Source organism: Periplaneta americana, chromosome 12 (assembly GCF_040183065.1).
Source record: "Periplaneta americana isolate PAMFEO1 chromosome 12, P.americana_PAMFEO1_priV1, whole genome shotgun sequence".
NCBI lineage: Eukaryota > Metazoa > Arthropoda > Insecta > Blattodea > Blattidae > Periplaneta > Periplaneta americana.
The window spans coordinates 53344910-53371994 of NC_091128.1; the positions used below are offsets into that span (position 1 = coordinate 53344910).

Consider the following 27085-nt stretch of genomic DNA (forward strand, 5'->3'; position numbering starts at 1 on the left):
TTAACATTTGCAACCTCTTATACATTACGATCTGAGACCATAACCTCATACAGAGTTTTTAAATCATATAGACTACATACACAATCTGAACTGGTAATAGAAATTATGGGAAAACTACTGAACGGATTTTAATGAATGACCCTTCGTTTTGAATCTTAGCATCCAAGGATATCGGGAAAAAATAGTAGCTTTCAGTAAAACGTGAATTTTCCTACATATTTTTTTTAAAGATAAAGATAAGCCTATTTATGTTCCTATAGGGCAATGACTTATATTAAGAGTTTAGCTCTTATATACCTAACACGGCGAGCTACTCCGCGTTAGTGTGGACACTTAATCGTGGACACTGTTCAGGCTGTTCCCTAGATGTTTCCACTCTCCTCTTCCTCTTGCTGTCCTGGACCATTGTCGACCTCCATGTTCTTAGAAGATGTCTGCCCATCTTCTCCTAGGTCTGGCTCGAATCCGCCTGCCTGCTCTGGTGTCCACAAGGTAGACTTGTAGATCCATCGGTCTTCCTCCATTCTTGCAACGTGGCCAGCTCCACTTACTTTTAAAAGCTAGATGTGAGATGTCTGTAGTTGGTGCCCTCTGAGGCAGTTCTTCGTTGGTGATTCTGTCCTTAAGTATCATCTCCCGTTGGCATATTTGTATCGCTTTCGTCTTTATAGATGTTAGTGACCATGTCTGACTTCCATACAGCAATACTGAGTAAATGCAGGTTTCTAGGGTGTCTACACTTAGTGTTCTGCTGAGGGTTTTATCTAGAAGCACGAATTTAAGAGATAAAAATTCACGCCATGTCAGTGCGATTCTCCATTGTATTTCTCTTTCTATGCTGTCTTCGAAGAATACTTGTTGCCCTAAGTACACATACTCATTTACATATCGTACAATCGTTCCATCTACTGTGATTAGGGTTTGGGGTACTTTCCAAAAATCATTTGTCGTCAGTTTTGGGAACTAATGATTTTTGAGAAGACAAAACATTCTAATATAAACGTTATCATGAAGGATTGTCAACTAGTGCTGCGCATGATTAGATTACCTCCGATTGGTGCCGCAACAACTTTCCTATGAACAAGACAACAGGTTGTATTTGTGTTGTGGCGCAGAGGTACACTTATTTCTGAGCATTCCTTTAATCGGATCATGTAGTGCAATGGTCGTCAATATCCGCTGAAATGGGTAACGGATAAGCAGTGTATCGCAATAATATGCACCGGCGTGCAGAAGGGAGAGGCAGAAAGCATACCCGCTAGCAGCCACAGATGCACGATAGTGCAGTCTCTTATCTGCGGGTAAGAGACGCTAGTCCGAGGGTGCACTGTGCTGATGACCGCTGGTGTAGTGGTTCAAATTTTTTAATAAATATAATTTTTTGTTTTTTTTCTTTTTTTGTTTTTGTTTGTTTGTTTGTTTGTTTTTTTTTTTGCTTAAAATGCTACCTTAGTCCACAGATTTTTTCCTACATTTGTAATTCGTAGCATGTTTGGAAGGACGTGTTAGTTTTATGTTATTGATGAAATTAATGTCATTAAATTCAATTGCGAAATCTACAGTAAAAGTAAAGTTTTTCAGTAGCTAATGTAAATATTTATAGTTCTCCTGGAAACACTTGTTTATTAATAAGCAGTCACTACCAATTAGTTTAATCGATTTACTTTAACGTAAAATATACTATTAAATGGAATTTCAGAATGGAACAAAAGAAATGTGTGGTATGAATGTATTAAGATTAATGTTTAAAATTAATTTATTCAGGCTCTTCGTTACCTTTAACTCTGCAAACAGCAAAATCACAACAAAATTTCCTATATTCAATGGTTGACACAGCAAACATTGGTATCAGTGGCGATTGGAATCTTATTACATGCAGCTACATCGCAGACAAGTACAATTTGCGTTGAATCATTGTAACACTGACTGCCGTGTTTCAGCTATCAGTCGTAAATGATTCCACTGGTCTGTTAACGAGTATTAATAATGTAAGTTATGTGGTCTACAAATATCTTCCAGTAAACGACTTATTTTACATAGTCAAGCTAAAGATTGGTTTAAAATGTAATGAAATATTGTGATAAATAAAGAAAAGAGAAAGATACAATATTTATTCCTTTACGAAGGCATATAAGACATCAGACACTGAATATGAAGTTTTGTGCGCGGGTCGCCGATCTGTGCAAACTGCATCATTCAAGCGTTGCTCTTACCAGTTCTTAGTTGGAGGGGTGTACAATAATCTATTCTGAGCTTCTAGGGTTGGATTAAACAGGCATTTGGACATTATAATTACAGTTAGCAGAAGGAAAAAAACACGGTTATTATCAGTGTCTATACTTGAAAATTGTAATACATGAAACTACAGGCTTACTCAGTTATACTTCACAAAATAGTGGTTTGTAAAGAATAATTTATCAGTATGATTTTTATATAGTATTTAAAGAAAAAAATATTGCAGTAATTTCGAAACAACAAAAAACGAACAAGTATTTCATTTTACGTAGTAGGTACTAATTATTTTAAAGTAATAGATCCCACTCTTTCATTGTTCGTCAAGCATTATTATTTATTGGGGCCATTTGTACACAAATGTTGAAGAAAATATTATACTCCGAATTAATTACATGCAGTAGGAAATTGTGAATTTTTTTACACTGAAATCATTTATCTGCTGTATGTCAATACAAATTAACATTAATATTAATAAATAATATAAATTAAGCTTAGAATTTAAATTCACATAATAGTTTATTTGTAAAACGTTGAGAGCAAGTATCGACAAGTTGGAAGAGTTACTGAAAGAAATTAAAGTGTAGTTCACAAGCTGTGAAGCGACGATATTCTATTTATGTCAGGTTTAAAGATTTATTAATATAAGTATATTAACATAATATAGTGACGTGAGATAGAAAATTTGCCATTATATATTTTTTTCAGAAGCCTCATACGTATTCCTCACTATATCTCATCACTTATCAGCTTATGAAATGAAAGTCGTAAGTAGTCTAACCATTGTTTGTTAGTACAGACTCCAAAACAACGCCATTGTCAAGTTCGTTTTTCCGTGAGAGTACTGATTAAGAAATAAGCGCTGGCAATATCATATTTTGAGAACTTTACTAATCTGATCTAAACTGTCACAACACTATTACCTCGACATAGACTGATGAAAGTCTTTCATTTTAAAATAATTATTGTTGGCTGAGGAAAACATTATAACAATTATGTTATATGATTCATAATTTCTCTTCTTCGTTATTGTGAACTCCTCACTTTATTTATCATAACTCATTCACAGACACAGCCAAATCAGCACCCGTACTGAAACTGTATTACTGAAACAAAAGCTGATATGCTGCTGCAGGTGCTGTATAGCCCTGTTGCGCTCTCCTCCAAGACGATTCACTCCCTCCAGGTGGGGAATAGAAAGTGCACATCGCACAGAGACTACTGCACAATGTGCAGGGTTTTGACATCCCTGCTTTACGACAAGTTACACATTCGTGGTGTATCTCGATAGTTGGGTGATGTCAGTGAACGTTAGATCTAAAGCATTAATTGGCGCTCGTATACGGCAAATTAGAAACTTCTGATATAACGGATGTGTTGTAGCTGAAGAGTAGAAATCAATGTTCACTATAGCTCAAGATATACCGCGAGATGGGTACAAACCGTGCAGAAGCTATGATTAAAGTAAATAAAAAGCCAATATACAGAATTACAGAACACGGAATAAGGACAATTATATGCAGAAGAAACGAACATGAGTACTCCAAGATCAAGAAATAGAAAAGCAACAAATTAAATTGATTCATAAGACATAACTAAGTACACGATTAGGCAGAGGTTTGAATGCTATTATTTTTTACACAAATAAATTCCTACTTCAAATGAATTACTGTAAACGTGTAAAATAACTGGATTTGAAGCTTGAAAAGAAAACATTAAGAATAATAAAATCGATTGAATTTCAGTTGTAGAAATATAAGGATAAAGTAAACTTCAAGAGAGAAGCCCCGATATTGTGGGTGAGTTTACCGTGAAGGCGATGGCACTTCAAATTTTTTAAAACTATTTCAAGCACTCTCACCCTCGCCAGCTTGAAGACAGGGCAGGCAATATTGTTGGACAGTAATCCGCAGATTCAGCGTGTCAAATTTGATAACCATTTAATTAAATTTATATCAAGAGACATGTAGCCACTTAGCATGATTGGAGATGCCTGATTTAAATACTTCGTCAAGAGTTTAGACCCAAAATATTCACAGCCGCAATGTAACACTGTTTTTGCGTCCTAGTGTGCAGAACTTACTATCCCACAGTTAATGATTATAATTTACTTTTTTTTTTTTTTTCAATTTTTATGTAACTTTACTTGAATATTTGAGCTTCTTTTAGGAAATTTATACTGTAGTGTTCAAGATAAACTTGGAACCGAATTAAAGAACGTAAAAACTGTTTACTTCACAACAGACTCTTTGTCCTCCAACAATCAAGGTGAATACATAATTCACAAGTCAATACATGGCTGGTGACAATTAACTTTTCCTTGTTTTGACTCATCTGTCATCCATAAAGCTAACAACATTGCTGGTTGCATTCAAGACGTCATTAATTCATGGGGACTGAGCAACAAAGTTTCTGACGTTGTCACATACAATGCCTCAAATATGGTTGCTGTTGTCAAAAAATTAAATCTACGCCATCTAGGATGTGTTGCGTACACATTAAATCTTATCGTTAAAGTTTTATGATATATTATTGACTAAGACCACACCGTACACGAGCCTGGCTCTTGCGGTAGTGGCTAGAAACATTTTTGTTTTATAAATTTAATTTGTACTCGCTAAATAAATGAATAAATAAATAAATAAATAAACAAACAAGCAAACAAGCAAACAAGCAAATAAATAAATAAATAAATAAATAAATAAATAAATAAATAAATAAAAAATTAATAAATAAAAAATAAATAAATAAATAGATTAAATAAAAAATAGGTAAATAAATAAATAAATAAATACACAGATAATTAGATAATTAGATAAATAGATAAATAGACAGACAGACAGACAGACAGACAGACAGACAGACAGACAGACAGATAGATAGATAGATAGATAGATAGATAGATAGATAAATAGATAGATAAATAAATAGATAAATAGATAAATAAATAGATAAATAAATAAATAGGTAAATACATAAATAGATAAATACATAAATGGATAAATAAATAAATACATAAATAAATAAATAAATTAATTAAATAAATGAATTAAATAAATAAAGTTAGTAAGTAAATACGTAAATAAATAAATAAATAAAAAGTCTCCTGCTTGCGACTTTATTAATTTTATTATTTTCGACTAAATAAAAGCTCTTCCATATGTCGGATACCCGCTTTATCGCCATTTTATCCCACTCACAACTACCTCTAGTTCCACCGGTTGGTCGCTCGATTGTCCTTCGATTGTAGCTTTCCTCCGAATCCCCGCATCCCTCCGTATACCCAATCTACCACCTGCGGTAGTACCGGAGATCATCGGAGTAGAGCTTAACTCATAATCTCCGATTCCTCCGTCGGTGGCAGTCGCTTCGCTGAGTAGCACTATTGCCAACATATTTACAGCTCAAATTCTCATATTTACAGCTCAAATTCTCTGACACCATAATGCGAAAAGGTCGATCTTCATTTGTGAAAGATGTCCACTATTCAACAGAATTATTTGGTGAAATACGTTTGTAAAAATAATCAGCGAAATGAAGAAAGTTAAAGTTATATGTCTTAAGACCATGTAGAATATTTTGGTCAGTTCTTGCGAAGTTTAATTTTTATAAATTTTGTAGCGTTTTCATTGTCATTGTCATTTACCTTAATAAAAGTGTTCTTCAGTTCATTTTTAGAAAGACAATTATTATAATTTAATCCCAATTATTAGTTATCCGTTACACAACTTCAAACAGTTTCTCTACAATTAGTTTTATTTGTGCTCTGTCTGGATTAACTTGAGTGCATGTTTTATAGTTCGAGCTATAATTTTAATCTTCTGGGCAACACTAATGCAAGTCATATTCTCAGATTATTACATTCGTGTTTCTTTAGATCTGTGCATGACCTTGTCCTTCAACCACCACCTCTACATTGCTTCGAGATCTTGTCAACCCTCCCTCAACCACCATCCCTGCAATGCTCTTAACTCATCCATAAAGCGTAAAGTGAGAAGAAGTGCAAGGTGCTGCAACAGTACAGAGCATATAGCTGTCTTCCCCTGAACTAGGTAATCAGCCCAAGCGAGAATCGAACCCACGCCCGAGCGCAACTCCGCATCAGCAGGCAAACGCCTTATCGCCTGAGCTACGCCGGGGGCTACGTCGCATGGTCGGCGTTGCTAAGTTTTCATGTACATTAAAAACAACACTTAGACGAAAGGTCTGCAGACCAAAGGTTGTAGCACTGAGCCCAAAACGATATCCACGGTAATCTCAGCGGTTGATTTCTAATTGTAGTGGCGGCTATGCTGAGAAGCACTACAACTGAACACTGGCGTATGGAAATCTGTAATACCGGCATACTGTACTGGATGTTCGTGTGACTAAGTTAAACGCTTCTAATGATGGCAGAGAGGGTCATAAGCTGCAATTTTTCATGAGGACTGTGTTCTGAAACGTACCGTTTAACCATTAATGAAGCAAATCAAGGCGGAAAATGTGTCCGCGTTATACTCCTGCACAAGTGCAACGTTTTGACACATCTGTTGGTTGGGTTGCCTATCGTTGAGGCGTTTATGACAAAGGCCTGGGAAACTTACGAAAACAGACGTAGAAAATCTAGGATAACATCATTGTATAGAGGACATCTTGGTCAGAAAGCATGGGTAGACATAACGGCTCGGTTAGAGAAGCCAACGTACTATGGTGGGAACGATCATTGTTTTAAAATCAAATGTAGGAAACAGAAAACGGATGTAGGTAAATTCTCATTTATAAATATAACTAAAATAAATCATTATTATTATTATTATTATTATTATTATTATTATTATTATTATTATAAATGATTGGAATGACCTACCTGCAGCGGTCTTTGAGGGCTGTCCTTCCTTAAGGAGATTCAAGAATAAATTAAAAAGTTGTGTATAAAGTGTAAATTAAAATTAAGGTGACATTTAACATTTAATTTTTTTAAGGTGACATGTATTTATTTAGCCTGACGAGTTACGCCCTTGGTTTGAATTGTAAATTATTTAAAAATAGCGTACAAGAGGATCTTAGACTAGAAATGTTTAGTTTAAATGTAGTTCTGTTTATAAGTATGCATAAGGATGTAATTATTTGTCTTATTTGAGCTGTTGTATCAGTGAAGCGTGGTGAGTCAGCGAAGTTATAGTTTTACAGTGCAGTGAACAGTTACGATCAGTGATAATTTATAATGTCAATGAAATGTGTTCTATAGTGTCAGTGAAATGTGTCCTAAAATGTCAGTGAAATGCGCTATAGTGCCACTACAGCGAGTGAGATGAGAGTAAAGTGAAAGATTATTATCAGTACCAATGTGAAACTTATGTAGGGTCTATAAATATGTAGATCGTATTGTAAAATTAGGTTCACTTCTTAATTAGGTTATTTTATGTATTATTATTAATTGTAATTATTGTGTAAAATTGTATTGTGTATTCTTATTATATTGTATATTTGTATTGTGTATTGTAATTTTATTGTGTATTGCTTATAGTGTGTATACCACTGCCACCGGGTTCTTGCCCACTTGCAGTGTAAAGAAATACATATAAGTACTTCCGTCTTCTCTTGTAAATGATTTGTTAAATAAAGGAAATGATGCAGAAAGACATGTAGCATTAGTCAGAGTAAGGCCAGCCTTCCATACAGCATTTACATTTACTAAACGGTAGTCTAGTTTGCAGGGTGGCGTGAAAACATGTTAAGAGCTCCTATACTAGAATTAACGAATGTTTGTACTTCTGACAGTTGTATGTGGAGTCGCAGGAGGGAGTGCGCTGTTGCCGCATTGCAGTGAGAGACGGACGGGACAGCAGATTTCAAATTCTGAACTACATCTTATCGCACGTTGCATTAAATTAGGCTCGAATTCTAATTTCTAATGCAGGGATCTTGAATCCAAGATTGTTATTATAGCTGTCTGAGTAAAAGATATTGTCGTAAAATTAAAAGTAGTAGTAAAAGTTCACGGAACTATTATCTTACTTGCAAATATGAAGGTTTGTTGCAACATTAGAAATAACATAAAACTGAGTGAGTCATAAATAATGACTGTAAAGATTATAGTTTTATTAACTTGTTTAATCCAAACCTTAAATATATATTTCTTTACTCTTACAATTAGACGTAACTATCACAGAACTAATACCACTACTGCCACTATGATACTGCCCCTTTTAATAATACTAATACTAATACTAATAATAATAATAATAATAATAATAATAATAATAATAATAATAATAATAATAATAACATAATACAACAATTCTGCTTTAATGGATCAGGGTGAAAACCTCGGAAAAAATCAAATCAGGTAACTTGCCCAATTAGGATTTGAAGACGCATCCGCTCGTTTCACGGTTGGACATGCTAACCCTTACTCCATTGCGGCTGTATTCGATTCTGTTAGTAAATGTTTCAATTCACATCCTTCTATATGAAATTCCCCTTTTTTATATCACACTGCCTTGTAACACTCCTGATAGCTCTTCTTGCATCAATGTGTATTATTTTCCCATTCACACAGTTTCATTATTTTCCTCACCACTTCCCTTGCCTCACTGTGTATTGTTTTCTAATTCACACAGTTTTATTACTTTCCTGATCACTTTCCTTGCCTCACTGTGTATTGTTTTCTAATTCACATGGTTTCATTACATTTCTGATCACTTTCCTCGCCTCACTGTGTACTGATTTCCCATTCACCCAATTTTATTACTTTCCTGATAACTCTCTTTGCATCACTAATGCATGCACTGTTTTCTCATTCACACAGTTTTATTAGTCTCCCGATCACTCTCTTTGCCTGACAGTGTATTGTGTTCTAATTCACACAGTTTTATTACTTTCCTGATCACTTTCCTTGCCTCACTGTGTATTGTTTTCCCATTCACACAGTTTTATTAATTTTCCGATCACTCTCCTTGCCTCACTATGTCCTCTTTTCCCATTCACACAGTTTTATTACTTTCCTGATCACTTTCCTTGCTTCACTGTGTATTGGTTTCCCAACCACACAGATTTATTACTCTCCCGATCACTCTCTTTGCCTGACAGTGTATTTTTTTCTAATTCACACAGTTTTATTACTTTCCTGATCACTTTCCTGATCACTTTCCTTGCCTCACTGTGTATTGATTTCCCATTCACACAGTTTTATTACTTTTCCGATCACTCTCTTTGCCTAACTATGTCCTGTTTTCCCATTCACACAGTTTTATTACTTTCCTGATCCCTTTCCTTGCTTCACTGTGTATTGGTTTCCCATTCACACAGTTTCATTATTTTCCTGATCACTTTCCTCGCCTCACTGTGTACTGATTTCCCATTCACCCAGTTTTATTACTTTCCTGATAACTCTCTTTGCATCACTACTGTATGTACTGTTTTCTTATTCACACAGTTTTATTAGTTTCCCGATCACTCTCTTTGCCTGACAGTGTATTGTTTTCTAATTCACACAGTTTTATTACTTTCCTGATCACTTTCTTTGCCTCATTGTGTATTGTTTTCCCATTCACACAGTTTTATTACTTTTCAGATCACTCTCTTTGCCTCACTACGTACTATTATCCCATTCACACAGTTTAATTACTTTCCTGATCACTTTTCTCGCCTCAATGTGTATTGCTTTAATATTCACACAGTTTTATTACTTTTCCGATCACTCTCTTTGCCTCACTATGTACTGTTTTTCCATTCACACAGTTTTATTACTTTCCTGATCACTTTTCTCGCCTCAATGTGTATTGCTTTAACATTCACACAGTTTTATTACTTTCCTGATCACTTTCTTTGCCTCATTGTGTATTGTTTTCCCATTCACACAGTTTTATTACTTTTCCGATCACTCGCTTTGCCTCACTACGTACTGTTATCCCATTCACACAGTTTTATTGCTTCCTGATCACTTTTCTCGCCTCACTGTGTATTGCTTTAACATTCACACAGTTTTATTACTTTTCCGATCACTCTCTTTGCCTCACTACGTACTGTTATCCCATTCACACAGTTTTATTACTTTCCTGATCACTTTCCTCGCCTCACTGTGTATTGCTTTAACATTCACACAGTTTTATTACTTTTCCGATCACTCTCTTTGCCTCACTACGTACTGTTATCCCATTCACGCAGTTTTATTACTTTCCTGATCACTTTTCTCGCCTCACTGTGTATTGCTTTAACACTCACACAGTTTTATTACTTTTCCGATCACTCTCTTTGCCTCACTATGTACTGTTTTTCCATTCACACAGTTTCATTACTTTCCTGATCACTTTTCTCGCCTCAATGTGTATTGCTTTCCCATTGACGCAGTTTTATTACTTTCCTGATCACTTTTCTCGCCTCACTGTGTATTGCTTTAACACTCACACAGTTTTATTACTTTTCCGATCACTTTCTTTGCCTAACTACGTACTGTTTTTCCAATCACACAGTTTTATTACATTCCCGATCAATTTTCTCGCCTCAATACGTATTGCTTTCCCATTCACACAATTTTATTACTTTTCCGAAAACTCTCTTTGCCTCACTATGTACTGTTTTCCCATTCACAGAGTTTTATTACTTTCCTGATCACTTTCCTTGCCTCACTGTGTATTGCTTTCCCATTCACACAGTTTTATTACTTTTCCGATCACTCTCTTTGCCTCACTGTGTATTGTCTTCCTAATCACACTGATTTATTACGTTGCTAATCACTTTCCTTGGCTACCCTGTCTTCTTTATCGCAGTGATTTATTACGTTACTAATCACTTTCCTTGCCTAACCCTGTCTTCTTTATCACACTGATTTATTACTTTGCTAATCACTTTCCTTGCCTAACCCTGTCTTATTTATCGCAGTGATTTATTATGTTGCTAATCACTTTCCTTGCCTAACCCTGTCTTCTTTATCACAATGATTTATTACGTTGCTAATCACTTTTCTTGGCTACCCTGTCTCATTTATCACAGTGATTTATTACGTTGCTAATCACTTTCCTTGGCCTCCCCGTCTTCTTTATCACAGTGATTTATTACTTTGCTAATCACTTTCCTTGCCTAACCCTGTCTTCCTCATCACAGGGACTTATTACGTTGCTAATCACTTTCCTTGGCCACCCCGTCTTCTTTATCACAGTGATTTATTACGTTGCTAATCACTTTCCTTGCCTAACCCTGTCTTCCTCATCACAGGGAGTTATTACGTTGCTAATCACTTTCCTTGGCTACCCTGTCTTCTTTATCACAGTGATTTATTACGTTGCTAATCACTTTTCTTGGCTACCCTCTCCTTTATCACAGTGATTTATTACGTTGCTAATCACTTTTCTTGGCTACCCTGTCTCCTTTATCACAGTGATTTATTATGTTGCTAATCACTTTCCTTGCCTAACCCTGTCTTCTTTATCACAGTGATTTATTACGTTGCTAATCACTTTTCTTGCCTACCCTGTCTCCTTTATCACAGTGATTTATTACGTTGCTAATCACTTTCCTTGGCCACCACGTCTTCTTTATCACAGTGATTTATTACGTTGCTAATCACTTTCCTTGCCTAACCCTGTCTTCCTCATCACAGGGAGTTATTACGTTGCTAATCACTTTCCTTGGCTACCCTGTCGTCTTTATCACAGTGATTTATTACGTTGCTAATCACTTTCCTTGCCTAACCCTGTCTTCCTCATCACAGGGAGTTATTACGTTGCTAATCACTTTCCTTGGCCACCCCGTCTTCTTTATAACAGTGATTTATTACGTTGCTAATCACTTTCCTTGCCTAACACTGTCTTCCTCATCACAGGGAGTTATTACGGTGCTAATCACTTTCCTTGGCTACCCTGTATTCTTTATCACAGTGATTTATTACGTTGCTAATCACTTTCCTTGCCTAACCCTGTCTTCCTCATCACAGGGAGTTATTACGTTGCTAATCACTTTCCTTGGCCACCCCGTCTTCTTTGTCACAGTGATTTATTACGTTGCTAATCACTTTCCTTGCCTAACCCTGTCTTCCTCATCACAGGGAGTTATTACGTTGCTAATCACTTTCCTTGGCCACCCCGTCTTCTTTATCACAGTGATTTATTACGTTGCTAATCACTTTCCTTGGCTACCCTGTCTTCTTTATCGCAGTGATTTATTACGTTACTAATCACTTTCCTTGCCTAACCCTGTCTTCTTTATCACACTGATTTATTACTTTGCTAATCACTTTCCTTGCCTAACCCTGTCTTATTTATCGCAGTGATTTATTATGTTGCTAATCACTTTCCTTGCCTAACCCTGTCTTCTTTATCACAATGATTTATTACGTTGCTAATCACTTTCCTTGGCTACCCTGTCTTCTTTATCACAGTGATTTATTACGTTGCTAATCACTTTCCTTGGCTAATCCTGTCTTCCCCATCACAGTGATTCATTACGTTGCTAATCACTTTCCTTGCCTAACCCTGTCTTCCTCATCACAGTGAGTTATTACGTTGCTAATCGCTTTCCTTGCCTAACCTTTTCTTCTTTATCACAGTGATTTATTACGTTGCTAATCACTTTCCTTGCCTAACCCTGTCTTCTTAATGCAGTGATTTATTATGTTGCTAATCACTTTCCTTGCCTAACCCTGTCTTATTTATCACAGTGATTTATTACGTTGCTAATCACTTTCCTTGGCTACCCTGTCTTCTTTATCACAGTGATTTATTACGTTGCTGATCACTTTCACTGGCTACCCTGTCTTTTTTATCACAGTGATTTATTACGTTGCTAATCACTTTCCTTGCCTAACTCTGTCTTCCTCATCACAGTGAGTTATTACGTTGCTAATTACTTCCCTTGGCTAATCCTGTCTTCCCCAACACAGTGATTCATTACGTTGCTAATCACTTTCCTTGGCTAATCCTGTCTTCCCCATCACAGTGATTCATTACGTTGCTAATCACTTTCCTTGGCTAATCCTGTCTTCCCCAACATAGTGATTTACTACGTTGCTAATCGCTTTCCTTGCCTAACCTTGTCTTCTTTGTCGCAGTGATTTATTACGTTGCTACTCACTTTCCTTGGCTATGTAATCCTGTGTCTTCCTCATCACAGTGATTTATTACGTTCCTAATCACACTGATTTATTAAGTTACTAATCACTTTCTTGCCTAATCCTATGTCTTCCTGATGACACATTTATTACGTGCCTAATCACACCGATTTATTATGTTTCTAATCACTTTCCTTGTCTAGGAGTGAATCACGTTCTTGATCATACTCTTTGTTACTTCTATATCACACAGTTTCATTACATTTGCATTATCTTTCCTTGCTTTACTCTGTGAATTAAAACACACTTTAGTGCAAACCCTAGCACTACCACTGTTTGACAATTGCGAAGTAATACTTACAGACTTAACAACTGAACTTTCGAGCAAGCTGCAGCATGTGCACAATATGTGTGTCAAATTCATCAGCAATGCTCGCAAATTTGACCATATTACACCTCCGTTGTAATATTTATCCTGGCTGCAACTTGATAGCCGTAGAACACTTCATTTGCTGTCTCTTCTGTTTCGAGTTCTCCACACTTCTACTCCAAATTATCTTCGTTCCCGGTTTAACTACTTATCCTCCAATCACAATCTAAACACCAGGTCACAGGATAGCCAAATCCTAGCAATTCCTGCCCATAGAACATCCCAATATTCATCCTCTTTTACTGTCTCAGTCCCCCGTGAATGGAATTCTCTACTTCAGAAGATTAGGGGCTACCAGACAATCACCACTTTCAAGAACAGGCGCAGATTGAAGTTATAATTGTGATCGAGTTTAATAATTTAATTTAATTTAGGTATGACTATTATTATTATTATTATTATTATTATTATTAATATTACATAATTATTTTATTGGTGTTGTGAAGATAAAAAGAATTGTCGTCGTCTTCCTAACAAGTATTAGGCCGAGTGGCCTGTCACAGTCTCAAACTAGAATTTTCAGTCCATCTCTTCTTTGGACGACCCAGAGATCTTTTGCCATACGGATGGTAATGAAACAGTACTTTTTGAATTCTGCATCGATCCATTCGTTCGAGATGACCTTCCACTGAAGTTGATATTTGCTGATGAACTGCATAATGGGTTCTATTTGAAGTTCTTGCATTATGTCCTCATTTTTTATGATCCCAGCGAGTATAAAAGAAAAAAAATAATTGTCATTTTATTATATTAATTATGTATTGTATTGTATTAATTATATTATGTTCATAGCAATGTAGTGTCCACACCTATGGAGTAACGGTTTGGACGTCTAGCCGCGAAACCAAGTGGCCCGGGTTCGATTCCCGGTCGGGGCAAGTTACCTGGTTGAGATTTTTTCCGGGGGTTTCTCTTAATCCAATATGAGCAAATGCTGGGCGACTTTCGGTGTTGGACCCCGGACTCATTTCACCGGCATTATCATCCCTTCATCTCATTCAGACGCTAAATAACCTGAATGTTGATAAAGCGTCGTAAAATAACCTACTAAAAAAAAAGCAATGTAGTAGGGTAATTCCGGGGGAGATAGCCATGCGGGTGAGACGACCAACCGCTCTTACTTTTATTCTAATCATCTATTTCCAATGAAAATCGGTTTGCCGCCAGATGTTAATTAAACGAAGTGATTGTTGCACCTGCGAAAACGGAAGGTTATTATTTCCGCGTTTTGTAGCGGTTCGTGAGTTTGTGAGCAAGCAATAATTTTTCGCCTTCAGAAATAACAATAGAGAAATACTGCATTTTGTGAGGACATTTGCTGAAAACATTATTAAAGAGGTAAGGCATCTTTAAACATTCTATCTTAACTGTATTTCTTCTCTTCACTGTTGCCAATTTTTATTACGCGGTATGGCCATCTCTCCCGTAAAAAAGGAGAGATGGCCAGCATTTTTCCGGGATAGATGGCCTACAATTGAGGAATATTATTATGTTAAAAGTATTGTTATTTCTGGATTCCGATAAAATATAAAGCAAAGCCCGGCAGGAACCGCGTCTTTGGAATGAAGATAACTTACACCGTGCTTTTGAAGTCATTAAATATGGCAATTCTGTACGTCAAGCCTTCATTACATTTCATATTCCAATAAAAGCCCTGGAAAGTAGAGTTAAAACAGACAATTCTACAAAGGTAGCAATGGGACCAAGTGACCCATAGGCAATGACAATGGATGTAGGTTTGTTCGCCATATTAAATATGCAGGAACATGGATTTTCCCTTACAGGGACCGATGTCTATAGTCTCGCTTACATTTTTGCTGAAGAACTTGTCAATATTCTCTGACTGGCTGACAAGCAAGCATTCTGATGGGAGCAGATAGAAAAGTTATATTTTTTCACCATGTTAATAACGTCAAAAGAAGTGCTTATACAAATTTTGGCCACTTGACCGCAATTACGAGGGCCGTAAAAAAAAGTTCGCCAGGGGTCGTTAACAGAAAGAAAACACAATTTAATTCAAAAAATTTATTGGCACAGACACAGCAATTGTTGAGCTATTTTTTTCAATACATTCCACACCGGAATGAGACATCTGTCATATCATGGGATCGGTAGAGAGGTGCAGGCGGCTGTCCAACGCTGGTTTCGATCCCAGGAAGCTGACTTCTACGACACAATGGTACAAAAATTGATCCCATGGTATGATAAATGTCTCAATTCCAGTGGGAGATACGTTGACAATTAGCGCAACAATTGCTGTATCTGTTTCAATAAATATTTCCATGTAATTGTGTTTTTTTCTGTAAACGGCCCCAGGGAAAATCACTTTTTTTGGATGGCCTGGTAATTACGGTCGAGTGGCCAAAATTTGTATAAACACTTCTTTTGACGTTATTAATATGGCGGAAGAAAAAAAATAACTTTATCTGCTCCCATCAGAATGTTTGCTTGTGAGACAACACTTCCTATCCCGGAAACCAACTGGAAAAGATACTGTTACTTTGACCTTTCAGGATTTTGTTTCATTAACATGTTCATAAGGTCCCGTGTCGTGGCCTAAGACATCCTGCCTAGGACTCGCGTTACGGAATTCGTGCTGGTTCGTGTCCTCATGGGGGAAGAAATTATCTCATGAAATTTGAGCCAGTGTATGGGACCGGTGCCCACCCAGCATCGTGATGCACTTGGGTAACTACGATAGGTAGCGAAATCCTGTTAAGAAAGCCTGCTGTAACGGCTGGGGGGATCATCGGGCTAATCACACGATACCGCCATTTGGTTGGATGATCGTCCACCTCTGCTTCGACATGTGGACGTGAGGCCAGCAGCCGGCTGGTCAATCATGGTCCTTCATGGGCTGTCGTGTCTCGGATTATTATTATAATGTGTTCATGAGCGTTTCAATTTATTTCTGTGTTGTTTTAAGGAAAATTCACTAAAAGAGGAAAAAAGCAAAAAATAAAGTTGTTGAAAAATTTCAAACAATCATAATTATGCACCTAGACACTATATTTATGTGTCCAGTGCATATAACCTAATTGTTCTACAAAAAATTGTTATGAATTTACTTAAAAATAATGGTGGCCATCTATCCCTATATCCTATGGCCGTCTCACCCATATATATTGGGTGAGATGGCCAGTGGCCTATTGTATTTCAAACGTATTTTTTTAATTACATCAGTGAATTCTATGCGCCCTGAGGCGCTGTAGTGGAGAAATATAACCTAGAAGGAACGTATTTGATTTGTTTCGTATTTCTTTTCCAATCGGTTACCCTGTTCTAAGTGATTTAAAAACCTATGGCCATCTAACCCGGAATTACCCTAATTTTGTATCATAATGGTTGAGTGGAACTCTGCCAGTTAAAATAAACCATCATTATTATTTTCTTTTTAGCCTCGTCTATGGTTACAGTGTTAGAGCGCTGACCTTCCGTTTCGACCCTTGGCAAGGTCGTGATGGAATTTGTGGTGGACAAGGTAGACTTTATCGGTGTACTTCCGCTCCCTTCTAACATTCCACCAACACTCTCCACTTCCCCCCTCATTTCATCTATCATCTGCAATAGGAAAAATAGGTTGGAGTGAAGTCATGGGAATATACGGGTTTCCTATATAGGAAGGGCTTTGGGTTCCGGACCCCTGTGGTTCATCAGGCTATTTCTTCTTCATTACACTATTTTGTTATGTTTGAATCTATTTGCTTGCACTTCTTTATTTTTGATTTGTTATTTAACGACTGCGGAGCAAATCAATCGTGAACAGAACTGATAACATTGAGATAACATATAACATTGGCGTTACGTTTAGGGAAATCGCGAAGAAAAAAAGAGAAATTTATTTAGTGAAGCACATTGTAACCAATGCCCGAGCACCTTCGCCTTCTTGCGATCAGTCGCCGTAGTTAAGAGATCTACCACAATGTTGTTTATGCGTCGTGTGTTTGTCACGGTTACCTGTGTAAAGGAAGGAAGCGAAAATCAACAACGCTTATTAGTTGCGCTCTACACGACTGACAACGCATATGCATACTGCTGCTTTATTAGCAGTGAGCTACGGAAAACTGTTGAGTGATTAAACTTACATCTTTCTACAGAGTGATTTGTATAGAACTGACACATTTCTTTCTTTTTTTATTTCAAAACGAATGATGCTAGCCATAGTTTGTTATGCCTCAAATATGGAGTATCTTTGGGAGATTACTAACCTCTATAGCAAATGTTGAAAATGCTTTATTTATTCGGCTGCAAATTCACTTAATGACCAGTTTTTAACGTCAACTTAAGCAGGAGTTTTGATTCCCTGTTACGAGATGCGCAGATGTTTATTCTTTATTCCTTATTGTTGGCAGCTGTTTTCGACATTTTGTTTTAGTCACTGAAAATGCACTACACATTAAATTAAAAGCTCTACCTTGTGAAGCAATACTGGATTACGAATTCAATTACAGCTACTCAAAGGGCATACCAGAGAGAATTTGGTGTTCGTAATCCCCCCCAAAGAAACACAATACTGGGACTGGTAAACAAATTGGAAACAACTGAATCTCTAAAAGAATATGACAAATACACAGAATAAAAAATTAACATCTGCGCATCTTATGACAGGGAATCAAAACTCTTGTTTAATTTGACGTTAAAAACTGGTCATTAAGTGAATTTCCAGCCGAATAAATAAAGAATTTTCAACATTTGCAATAGAGGTTAGTAATCTCCAAAAGATACTCTACATTTGAGGTATAACAAATTGTGGCTAGCATCATTCGTTTTGAAATAAAGAAAGAAAGAAATGTGTCAGTTCTATACAAATCACTCTGTATAGCATTGTACTTAGTTCCTTTACACCACCTTTCATTCCGAATTAGCAATCTTTTGAGCTACACGTAGGAGTGTGGAAACAAAATATATACAGGCTGAAGCCGTTTCCCACATTAAGGGTCAAGGTTCGCACTCTAACGTATCGTGTGATGTTTACTGTGAACGATGTTGCATTGGACAGGTTATTTTTTTCTCTTCTATTGCTCCGTTATCATCTTATCATTTCATCGGATAGTCTCTGTAGTTTAAGCTAAATATTTGAATTATGAACATATTATATTTTATTCATTAGAATTTGACGATTCAGCTATCACACGTGGAGACTGTACACGATTTTTGTTTGTTAGTTTATAAATTAGAAGTCTCCAAGTCTCCAGATATCGATCAAATTCCAGCAGAATTAATATAAGCGGGTGGAAGAGCATTATCTAGCGAAATTTATAAGCTTCTACTTGCTATTTGGGAAAAGGGAATTGTACCAGAACAATGGAAGGCGTCCATAATTGTACCTATTTTTAAGAAGGGGGACAAGACTAACTGTAGCAACTTTCGAGGAATATCACTTTTGTTGACGTCGTACAAAATTTTGTCCAATATTCTTTTGAGAAGATTAACTCCGTATAGATGAAATTATCGGAGATCATCAGTGTGGTATTAAACGTCATAGATCGACTATTGATCAGATGTTTTGTATTCGACAGATATTGGAGGAAAAAATGGGAGTATGAGGGTACAGTACATCAGTTATTCATAGATTTCAGAAAGACATATGACTCGGTTAAGAGAGAAGTTTTATATAACATTCTTATTGAATTTGGTATTCCCAAGAAACTAATTCCATTAATTAAAATGTATCTCAATGAAACTTACAGCAGAGTCCGTATAGGCCAGTTTCTGATGCTTTTCCAATTCACTGCGGGCTAAAGCAAGGAGATGCACTTTCACCTTTACTTTTTAACCTCGCTCTAGAATATGCCATTAGGAAAGTTCAGGACAACAGAGAGGGTTTGAAATTGAACGGGTTACATCAGCTTCTTGTCTATGCGGATGACGTGAATATGTTAGGAGAAAATCCAGAAAGGATTAGGGAAAACACGGAAATTTTACTTGAAGCTAGTAAATCGATAGGTTTCGAAAAGTCGAAGTATATGATTATGTCTCGTGATCAGAATATTCTACGAAATGAAAATATAAAAATTGGAGATTTATCCTTCGAAGAGGTGAAAAAATTCAAATATCTTGCAGCAAGAGTAACAAACATAAATGACACTCGGGAGGAAATTAAACGCAGAATAAATACGAGAAATGCCTGTTATTATTCGGTTGAGAAGCTTTTGTTATCTAGTCTGCTGTCAAAAAATCTGAAAGTTAGAATTTATGAAACAGTTATATTACCGGTTGTTCTGTATGGTTGTGAAACGTGGACTCTGATTTTGAGACAGGAACAGAGATTAAGGGTGTTTGAGGATAAGGCTCTCAGGAAAATATTTGGGGCTGAGAGGGATGAAGTTACAGGAGAATGGTGAAAGTTACACAACGCAGAACTGCACGCATTGTATTCTTCACCTGACAATTATGAACATTAAATCCAGAGGATTGAGATGAGCAGGGCATGTAGCACGTATGGGCGAATCCAGAAATGCTTATAGAGTGTAATTGGGAGGCCGGAGGGGAAAGGATCTTTGTAGAGGCCGAGACGTAGATGAGAGGATAATATTAAAATGGATTTGAGGGAGGTGGGATGTGATGATAGAGACTAGATTAATCTTGCACAGGATAGGGACCGACGGAGGGCTTATGTGAGGGCGGCAATGAACATCCGGGTTCCTTAAAAGCCATTTGTAAGTAAGTATGTAAATTAGATATTCCCTTTGTAACAGTATTGTAAGTATTGTAAGAGACAGGACATTGTTATTTTAAGTAGGAACCATTACTGAGACAAACACTATGATTTGTTCCAACTTTTAAATATCTCGACGGAGCAGGATGCAGCGTGGCGTATGAAACCGGAGAAAGCGTGCGCGCGAGCAAACTGCGTGCCCTGTGGCGCTGTCTGGCGAGAGAAAGTGCCCGCCGATATTAAACAATAAACAGTTCCAGTATTGTCAATACAAATGTTCATGGAAAGGGAAAATAGAGACAAATTCTTAATTCCAAATATTTTAACACCTCGGAGAAAGTAAATTGGCTTCTAGGAAGTGTTACATGGGCTTGCACAACGGTAAAAGTAATGGGTCTTGGGAACATCGCCATGAGCCCAGGCGGGAACGGGACTTTCGGACATTGACATGTAGAAAACCGGACGGAACACTACTACATAGAGTGTGCCAAAATTCTACAAATACTAATCTACATTTGAATGCCTGTTCACATGAGCATACTTATAATAAACAGACAGTTCTTTCTACGCTATTAAATAGGGCAAGAACGATGTATGGCGAGGACAGTATTAATGCAATTCTGAATTTAAATTTCTGAAAGAAATGCTTCGTGAAATCTGTTATCCGAGTTACGAAATTAGTACAATGACAAGAGGAAGAAAAAATACTAGAAAACTACAGAAAGATCTGACTATTTGGCAATAATTTTGTATGTCGAAACCGTCACATATAGGTAGTCAGTGTTTCTCAACCGCCGGTACCGGCCCTGCATCAATTATACCGAGCCGCTAGCAATTTGTCATTTTAACCACTAATTTATAAAATCTAACTAAAACACATCTGAGTCATTCCACGTCAAATCGCACAAAATTGTACAAATTTTGACCTTCGTATTTTTTATTGTGTTTATATTTTTTATCAACTCTACGGGTCTAATAAAACTAACAAATGCACTTTTATTTCGACCTAGGTCCACATGTTTTTAAAATACTGCAAGTTAAAATTCGTTAAAAATTTATTTAATTAATTTATTTAAATCCACCACCAACAGAAGCAGGCTTCCAATTACAGGTGGCTTACACAGATACATACACAAAACACATAAGAAAAAAAAAACAACACAAACAAAAGAAAATGCATAACGGTAATAGATGCTAGAATATAGTATTGCAGTTAATATAGTACCAAATGTCAATATAATGATGCAAAATTATTTAAAAACTAGAGTAAAAACATTATAATACACTTCTTCATAATTTAAATATCTAAGGAAATACAATTCTTTTTAATATTGTATGAAATTTTTCAACTGTTAAACTGAAATCTAATTGAGAATCACAGTTTAAAGACAGAGAGTTGTAAGTATTACACATAACAAACAATGGAGAGTTCTTGAAGAAAACAGTTCTAGGAATGGGAATAGCATACAGTAAGGTTGCCTATGACGTAATTGTTTTTTTTACATTGAACTGAAGGAATTTAAGAAAATCACAGTTATTCAATACACCGTTAACAGTCTTATAAAGTAAAATTTGACTATTCATTAATCGTCGAGATGTTAAAGTTTTATAATTAAATTAAAAAAGTAACTGATTATATGAAATTTGCTTGTCATAAGACGACACGTGATTTTTTTTAATATAAATAACGTAAAAATCTTTTCTGTATCCTTTCTATTTGCATCTGATGGGACTGGAACTGAGGTGACCATATTACAGACGCATACTCTCTACTCGCACAATGCAACATTTCAAGCGTCATATTTATGAGGATATCGATGTTAAATTTTTTTTGAAAAATGCATTTAAAAGCTTGAAATACTGTCTTTTGTTCATTATTTACTAACTGATTTTAATATAATTGCTACAAATAGTTTTTTTTATGATTCAATTTTTAAAAGTCAGATATCAATGTGAAATAGCCGTGTTAAAAATCTAAAAAAATGCCTACTAAATGCACTGAAGTATTCCTAATAATTCCAGAAAAAAATCACAGTTTAATAGAAATTTAATTATTTACAAAGCAACGTGTAGCAGACCGGTGAGCAGCAGTGGACGGGAAGCATCGACTGCGCGCTGGGAGTTCTATCGGCACTGGATGATCCAGTGAAACTGCAACATCACATCCAGTACGGGTCAAGTCACTCGAGGAAACACTGCTAACTTACATGTATTCACTTATAATATCTTCAAATATTTGTACATTTTGCATTTTAAACGTCTATTTTCATTCACACTACACTTTTTAATTTTCACTCGCCTACCTTCTTCCTCGAAAGAAAATTGTTTCACTACAGCTTCAGTTTTTGACAACGGAATGAAAGAATGTAATTTTAATATACCAGTTATTGGTTTTAGATTGTGATATCTGGCCTGCAAATTTTCAGTGTGGTTTTTGTGTTTATTCAGGGGACAAAATATAAATGACACTTTAGAAATGATTTTTTTGTGCCCAATCAAACAGTTTTTTTTGGCGTTGTTTATATAGGATCTTGACTGGGTTGTAGGCTGGCTCTCGTAGCAAGTCTTTTAACAGTTCGGCTGGTATTACACTATCAAAGTTCTTTGAAAAAGATCTTTTATAAAATATATATTATAAAATATGACAGCATAGTGGGTTTTCTTTTATAAAAGTTTCTTTGCATTTTGTTACATTTAATAAAATATTTCTATATCTTGAAACAAATATGGCGGAGCGCAAATATAACTGGACTGTTGCTACCACAAAAAATTCTGATATCGGAGTGTGCAGGAAATTAAATGTTGTAAATAAATAATTTGTAAAATATCTTACAATAATTTGTATGATTTTCCAAGTCCTCGCATTGTAGCTCTTTCAATAAGTTCTGAATGATACCTCTCTTGTCACGTTTTGCAATCCATGGTATAATCCACAGGCCTTCCTTTCTCTGTTTCTTTTTCAGTAAAATGCGTATGTAATAATTTAACTAATTGTAGCTAAACAAGCATAATACTGTTCTTCATTCACGGTGTTATAAACTTAACGCGTAAATATTAATATCAACAAATCATAAACTTAACGCGTAAATATTAGTATAAACAAATCCTGGGAATACGTGTTAACTGTTGTCGAACAAGTGTTAGGTGAGCTTTTGTTCCTAATTTTAGGTTATCTTTGATAAAATATTTATATAAAAGATTTTATGAAGTGTAATATACCCCAAACCCTATCTTTTATCAAAGATCTTTGATAAAATATTTTATCATGTTCTTTGTCGAAGAGCTTTGATAGTGTAATAGCAGCCTTCCTCCAATTCCATCACATGAACTTTACCATGCGACGTTGCAAAGAAGTGCCATTCAGCGCTAATTCCATAATCGCCTTCATGTAAGCAGATATTTTAAAAATTCTTTCTGTTTTTGTATTGTAAACTTGATCCATCGGAAAAGTAGATTTTTTTTAATGTCGTTGAATTCTTGCTTTAAAAAATTGATTGCTTCGGATTGAAAAAAAGCGAAAGGAATCAGTGTCATTTTTCATGCTTTCTGAGATGACAACAATACTTTTGTGACGAATTTCTGTACCTCCTTTGAAATACGAGTATACTAACAATAAGCATATAAGGATGTATTGTGGCTTGGCAGTTGTTCCAATGCACACCTTGTACTGAAACTCGTGTTACAAAAAATAACTTTCAGAAAAGTCTGCAATAACTATGTAATTTTCGGGTTGTACATTTTCTTTGCATTCCGTAAAACTTTCCGCGCGCAGCCTTCTAGCACACGTGGGCTTCAAACGGTTCATTAGCTGGGGATCGGGAGCGCGTGCATGCCTCCGGAAAATAAATTATTGCAAATGTATGTATGCAGATCCCACATTTCTAAATGCAGTAGTTTACAGATAATATATCAAGGAACAAGTATGTATATATATATATATATATATATATATATATACACACACACACACACACACACACACATATATATATATATATATATATATTTCAGATTTTTAACTTGGCTATTTAATGTAGTAATTTTGCTTTGAAAAAGAAATGATAAAAAAATTAGGCCAAATTTTTAATTTATTTGTGATAGGCCTAAAGTAATAAAAAGTATTGTATTTATAGTCGCGACGCTGTTATTCCTGGCGTGACTCCTCCTCTTTGCTTACGTCTTAGGAAATCAAGGCTCTATAAAGTCTAGGTAGGTAGTATCGTTCGCCATTTTTGTTATTTCGTTGCCGAGCTACCATACCAGGAATCTATTTGCCACACCGTTAAACATTATCATGTCGTAGCTCCTATGATAATAAATAAAACGCACTGTAATTCAGCAAATAATTGAGCGGCAAATAATGTCTTCGTGTGCTTTCTGCGAACGCCAACGAAAGAGCCAAAATGGCGGGCGATTATATTAAGTATTCATCGAGCCTTAAGAAGTGAATAACGTCTTCCTCAGCGAATCACAAGACGCACACGTTTAAATGTAGCCGACCTGCAATGCGATTGGATGCCGGAAATTAGAGCGACGCGACTATAGTCTATCAACTGCGCCAAACCCCAAATCTCAACTATATGTAGACACAGAGTTCCAAGTGAGCTTATGTAACAGTACGCGCATAATTTGCGTAATTTCAAATAGTCATAACTACATATATAATTATAAGTTAATTGTGGAAATAGGCTACAACAATACGTGTCTCCTTATTTGATGTCTAATAATGTATATTTTCAGTTTTTCAAAAGAAATACTCCTATATTCAGAAGAAAAACTATCTGTATGGGAAAAATGTTCATTCTCCGTCGTATGACGTGACTGGAGCAATTCTGAGTACTTAATACTAGGCTATATCATGAAGTGAATTTAGTAGTGCATATCGTATGTAGTACGTTATATTAACCCATAAGTCTTTTCAATAACACTTTTCACATTTGCTTTAATGACTATTGGAACTTCTGCAGATTAGTATATATGTATTTGAACAATATTGTTCTTCCAAACATCTCAAGGTTTCAGTCATTTCCACATTTATTTTCTGGACTTCAGCATAATGATTGTTATAGGCAATCCAATTGTTTGTAGGGATATTGCAACATATCAACACTGTACACGTATCAGAAGAAAAATATGTATGCTTGAATTAGATTTTGAAGCAGACAGTTTCTTTTCGTTGCTATATTTCCAATGTAAAGAGAGGTATTCCACGTGTTTTTTCATAGTACAGCAGTGTTTCTGAACTACTATTCGTTTTATAGACTAAATTTCCACATTACAAAATTTATAGTAAAAATGTTTCTCCATTTTTACTACGACTACCAGCAAATTATTCAAGTATTGCATTCATAATACATCTTGATTACACAACTTTTAACACTATATCACTTCGGAATATGTATTCTATGACTTTCTCGTATTAAATTCTATCGCACCTGGTAAAGACCAATAACAGGTCGAAACATGTTAACCAGGTATGATAGAAGTTAACACGAGAAAGTCATAGAATACATATTGCATTCAACTTCTTGCGATTGGAGGATTTAATTTTTGTCAGGTTGAAAACCTCTCATTAAACTGCACAACTCCACTGCGAACGTTAGTACGTAATGAATTTGTACTGTGTATATTATTGTAATGTAGTGAGTAAAGTTATCCACCCATAGTTGCTGATGTTTTGATGTGAACTTCCTATGACTGCTAATTACTTCAAAACTACTCTGATGGCTATACAGTGTACCCTTAATTTAAATAATACATTAGTGACTTTGGGAAGATATTATATTTTAAACTCACCATCGCTGTAATCGGGAGGGAATAAACGCCTGAAAGGGGTCCCGCTGGCGCCCCAGTCAGGGTGACGAACATTGTTGCAGCTGCCATCCAAACTGCGGTACTTGCTGGGAGGACACGAGCGCACTGGCGGAACACAAGGAGCAGTGCCATCTGGCCCCAGCCTGAAAACAGACACGCGATACAGAACAATTTAGATCTAAGGAACAGGACTACGGCCGAACTGATTGGGATATTATTTTAATGTACCGAAGTACATATGATATTTCCATGCAGATATACTGCGTCATCGTACGATGAAAGAGTAATGGAACGGAGAAAAATTCTCTCCGTTCCATTACTCTTTCATCGTACGATGACGCAGTATATCTGCATGGAAATATCATATGTACTTCGGTACATTAAAATAATATATATGATATGCGCAAATCACTTCGTGATTTAAGACGGCGCTTATTCCGTCGGATCCCGGATCCCGGCCAACTAGTCACTCATAACGAGTGCACCTCAGCACATGTGTGGACTTCGGTCCTATGTTCATAGATATCTATGACGCAGTGCAGAGGGCGGCCACTAGAGGGAACCCAAGAGTTGGAACTTAATCAGAGACAATTCTGTCCGACGCCGGGGTGGTATCCGGTGTGGCTTAACGGATAAAGCATCAGCACGTAGAGCTGAAAACCCGGGTTCAAATCCCGGCGCCGGAGAGAATTTTTCTCCGTTCCATTACTCTCTCATCGTATGATTGGGATATGCTGGATCTGAATTCTTGTTAATCATGGGCTACAGCGAGTTCTGTATGTTTCATTTTATTGGAACCTTTTAGCATACAGAGAAACAAGATTAGAGGTTGCACAAACTCACAACATAGACATAACGTTTCTGTTTCGATATATTTTTTTTTCTAGCATTATTACGCTATTTACCAACACCTCACCTTTCCTCT

The 27085-nt window shown here is 36.2% G+C and overlaps 1 protein-coding gene across 1 annotated transcript in view; it reads right to left on the reverse strand.

The window, feature by feature from the left end:
- LOC138710436 (uncharacterized) overlaps nt 1–27085 on the reverse strand; it is a 391568-nt gene that overhangs the window by 128159 nt on the left and 236324 nt on the right. Inside the window, exon 4 of the mRNA XM_069841331.1 lies at nt 26143–26303. Coding sequence (XP_069697432.1) covers nt 26143–26303 — 161 coding nt within the window. The remainder of the gene's footprint in view (nt 1–26142; nt 26304–27085) is intronic.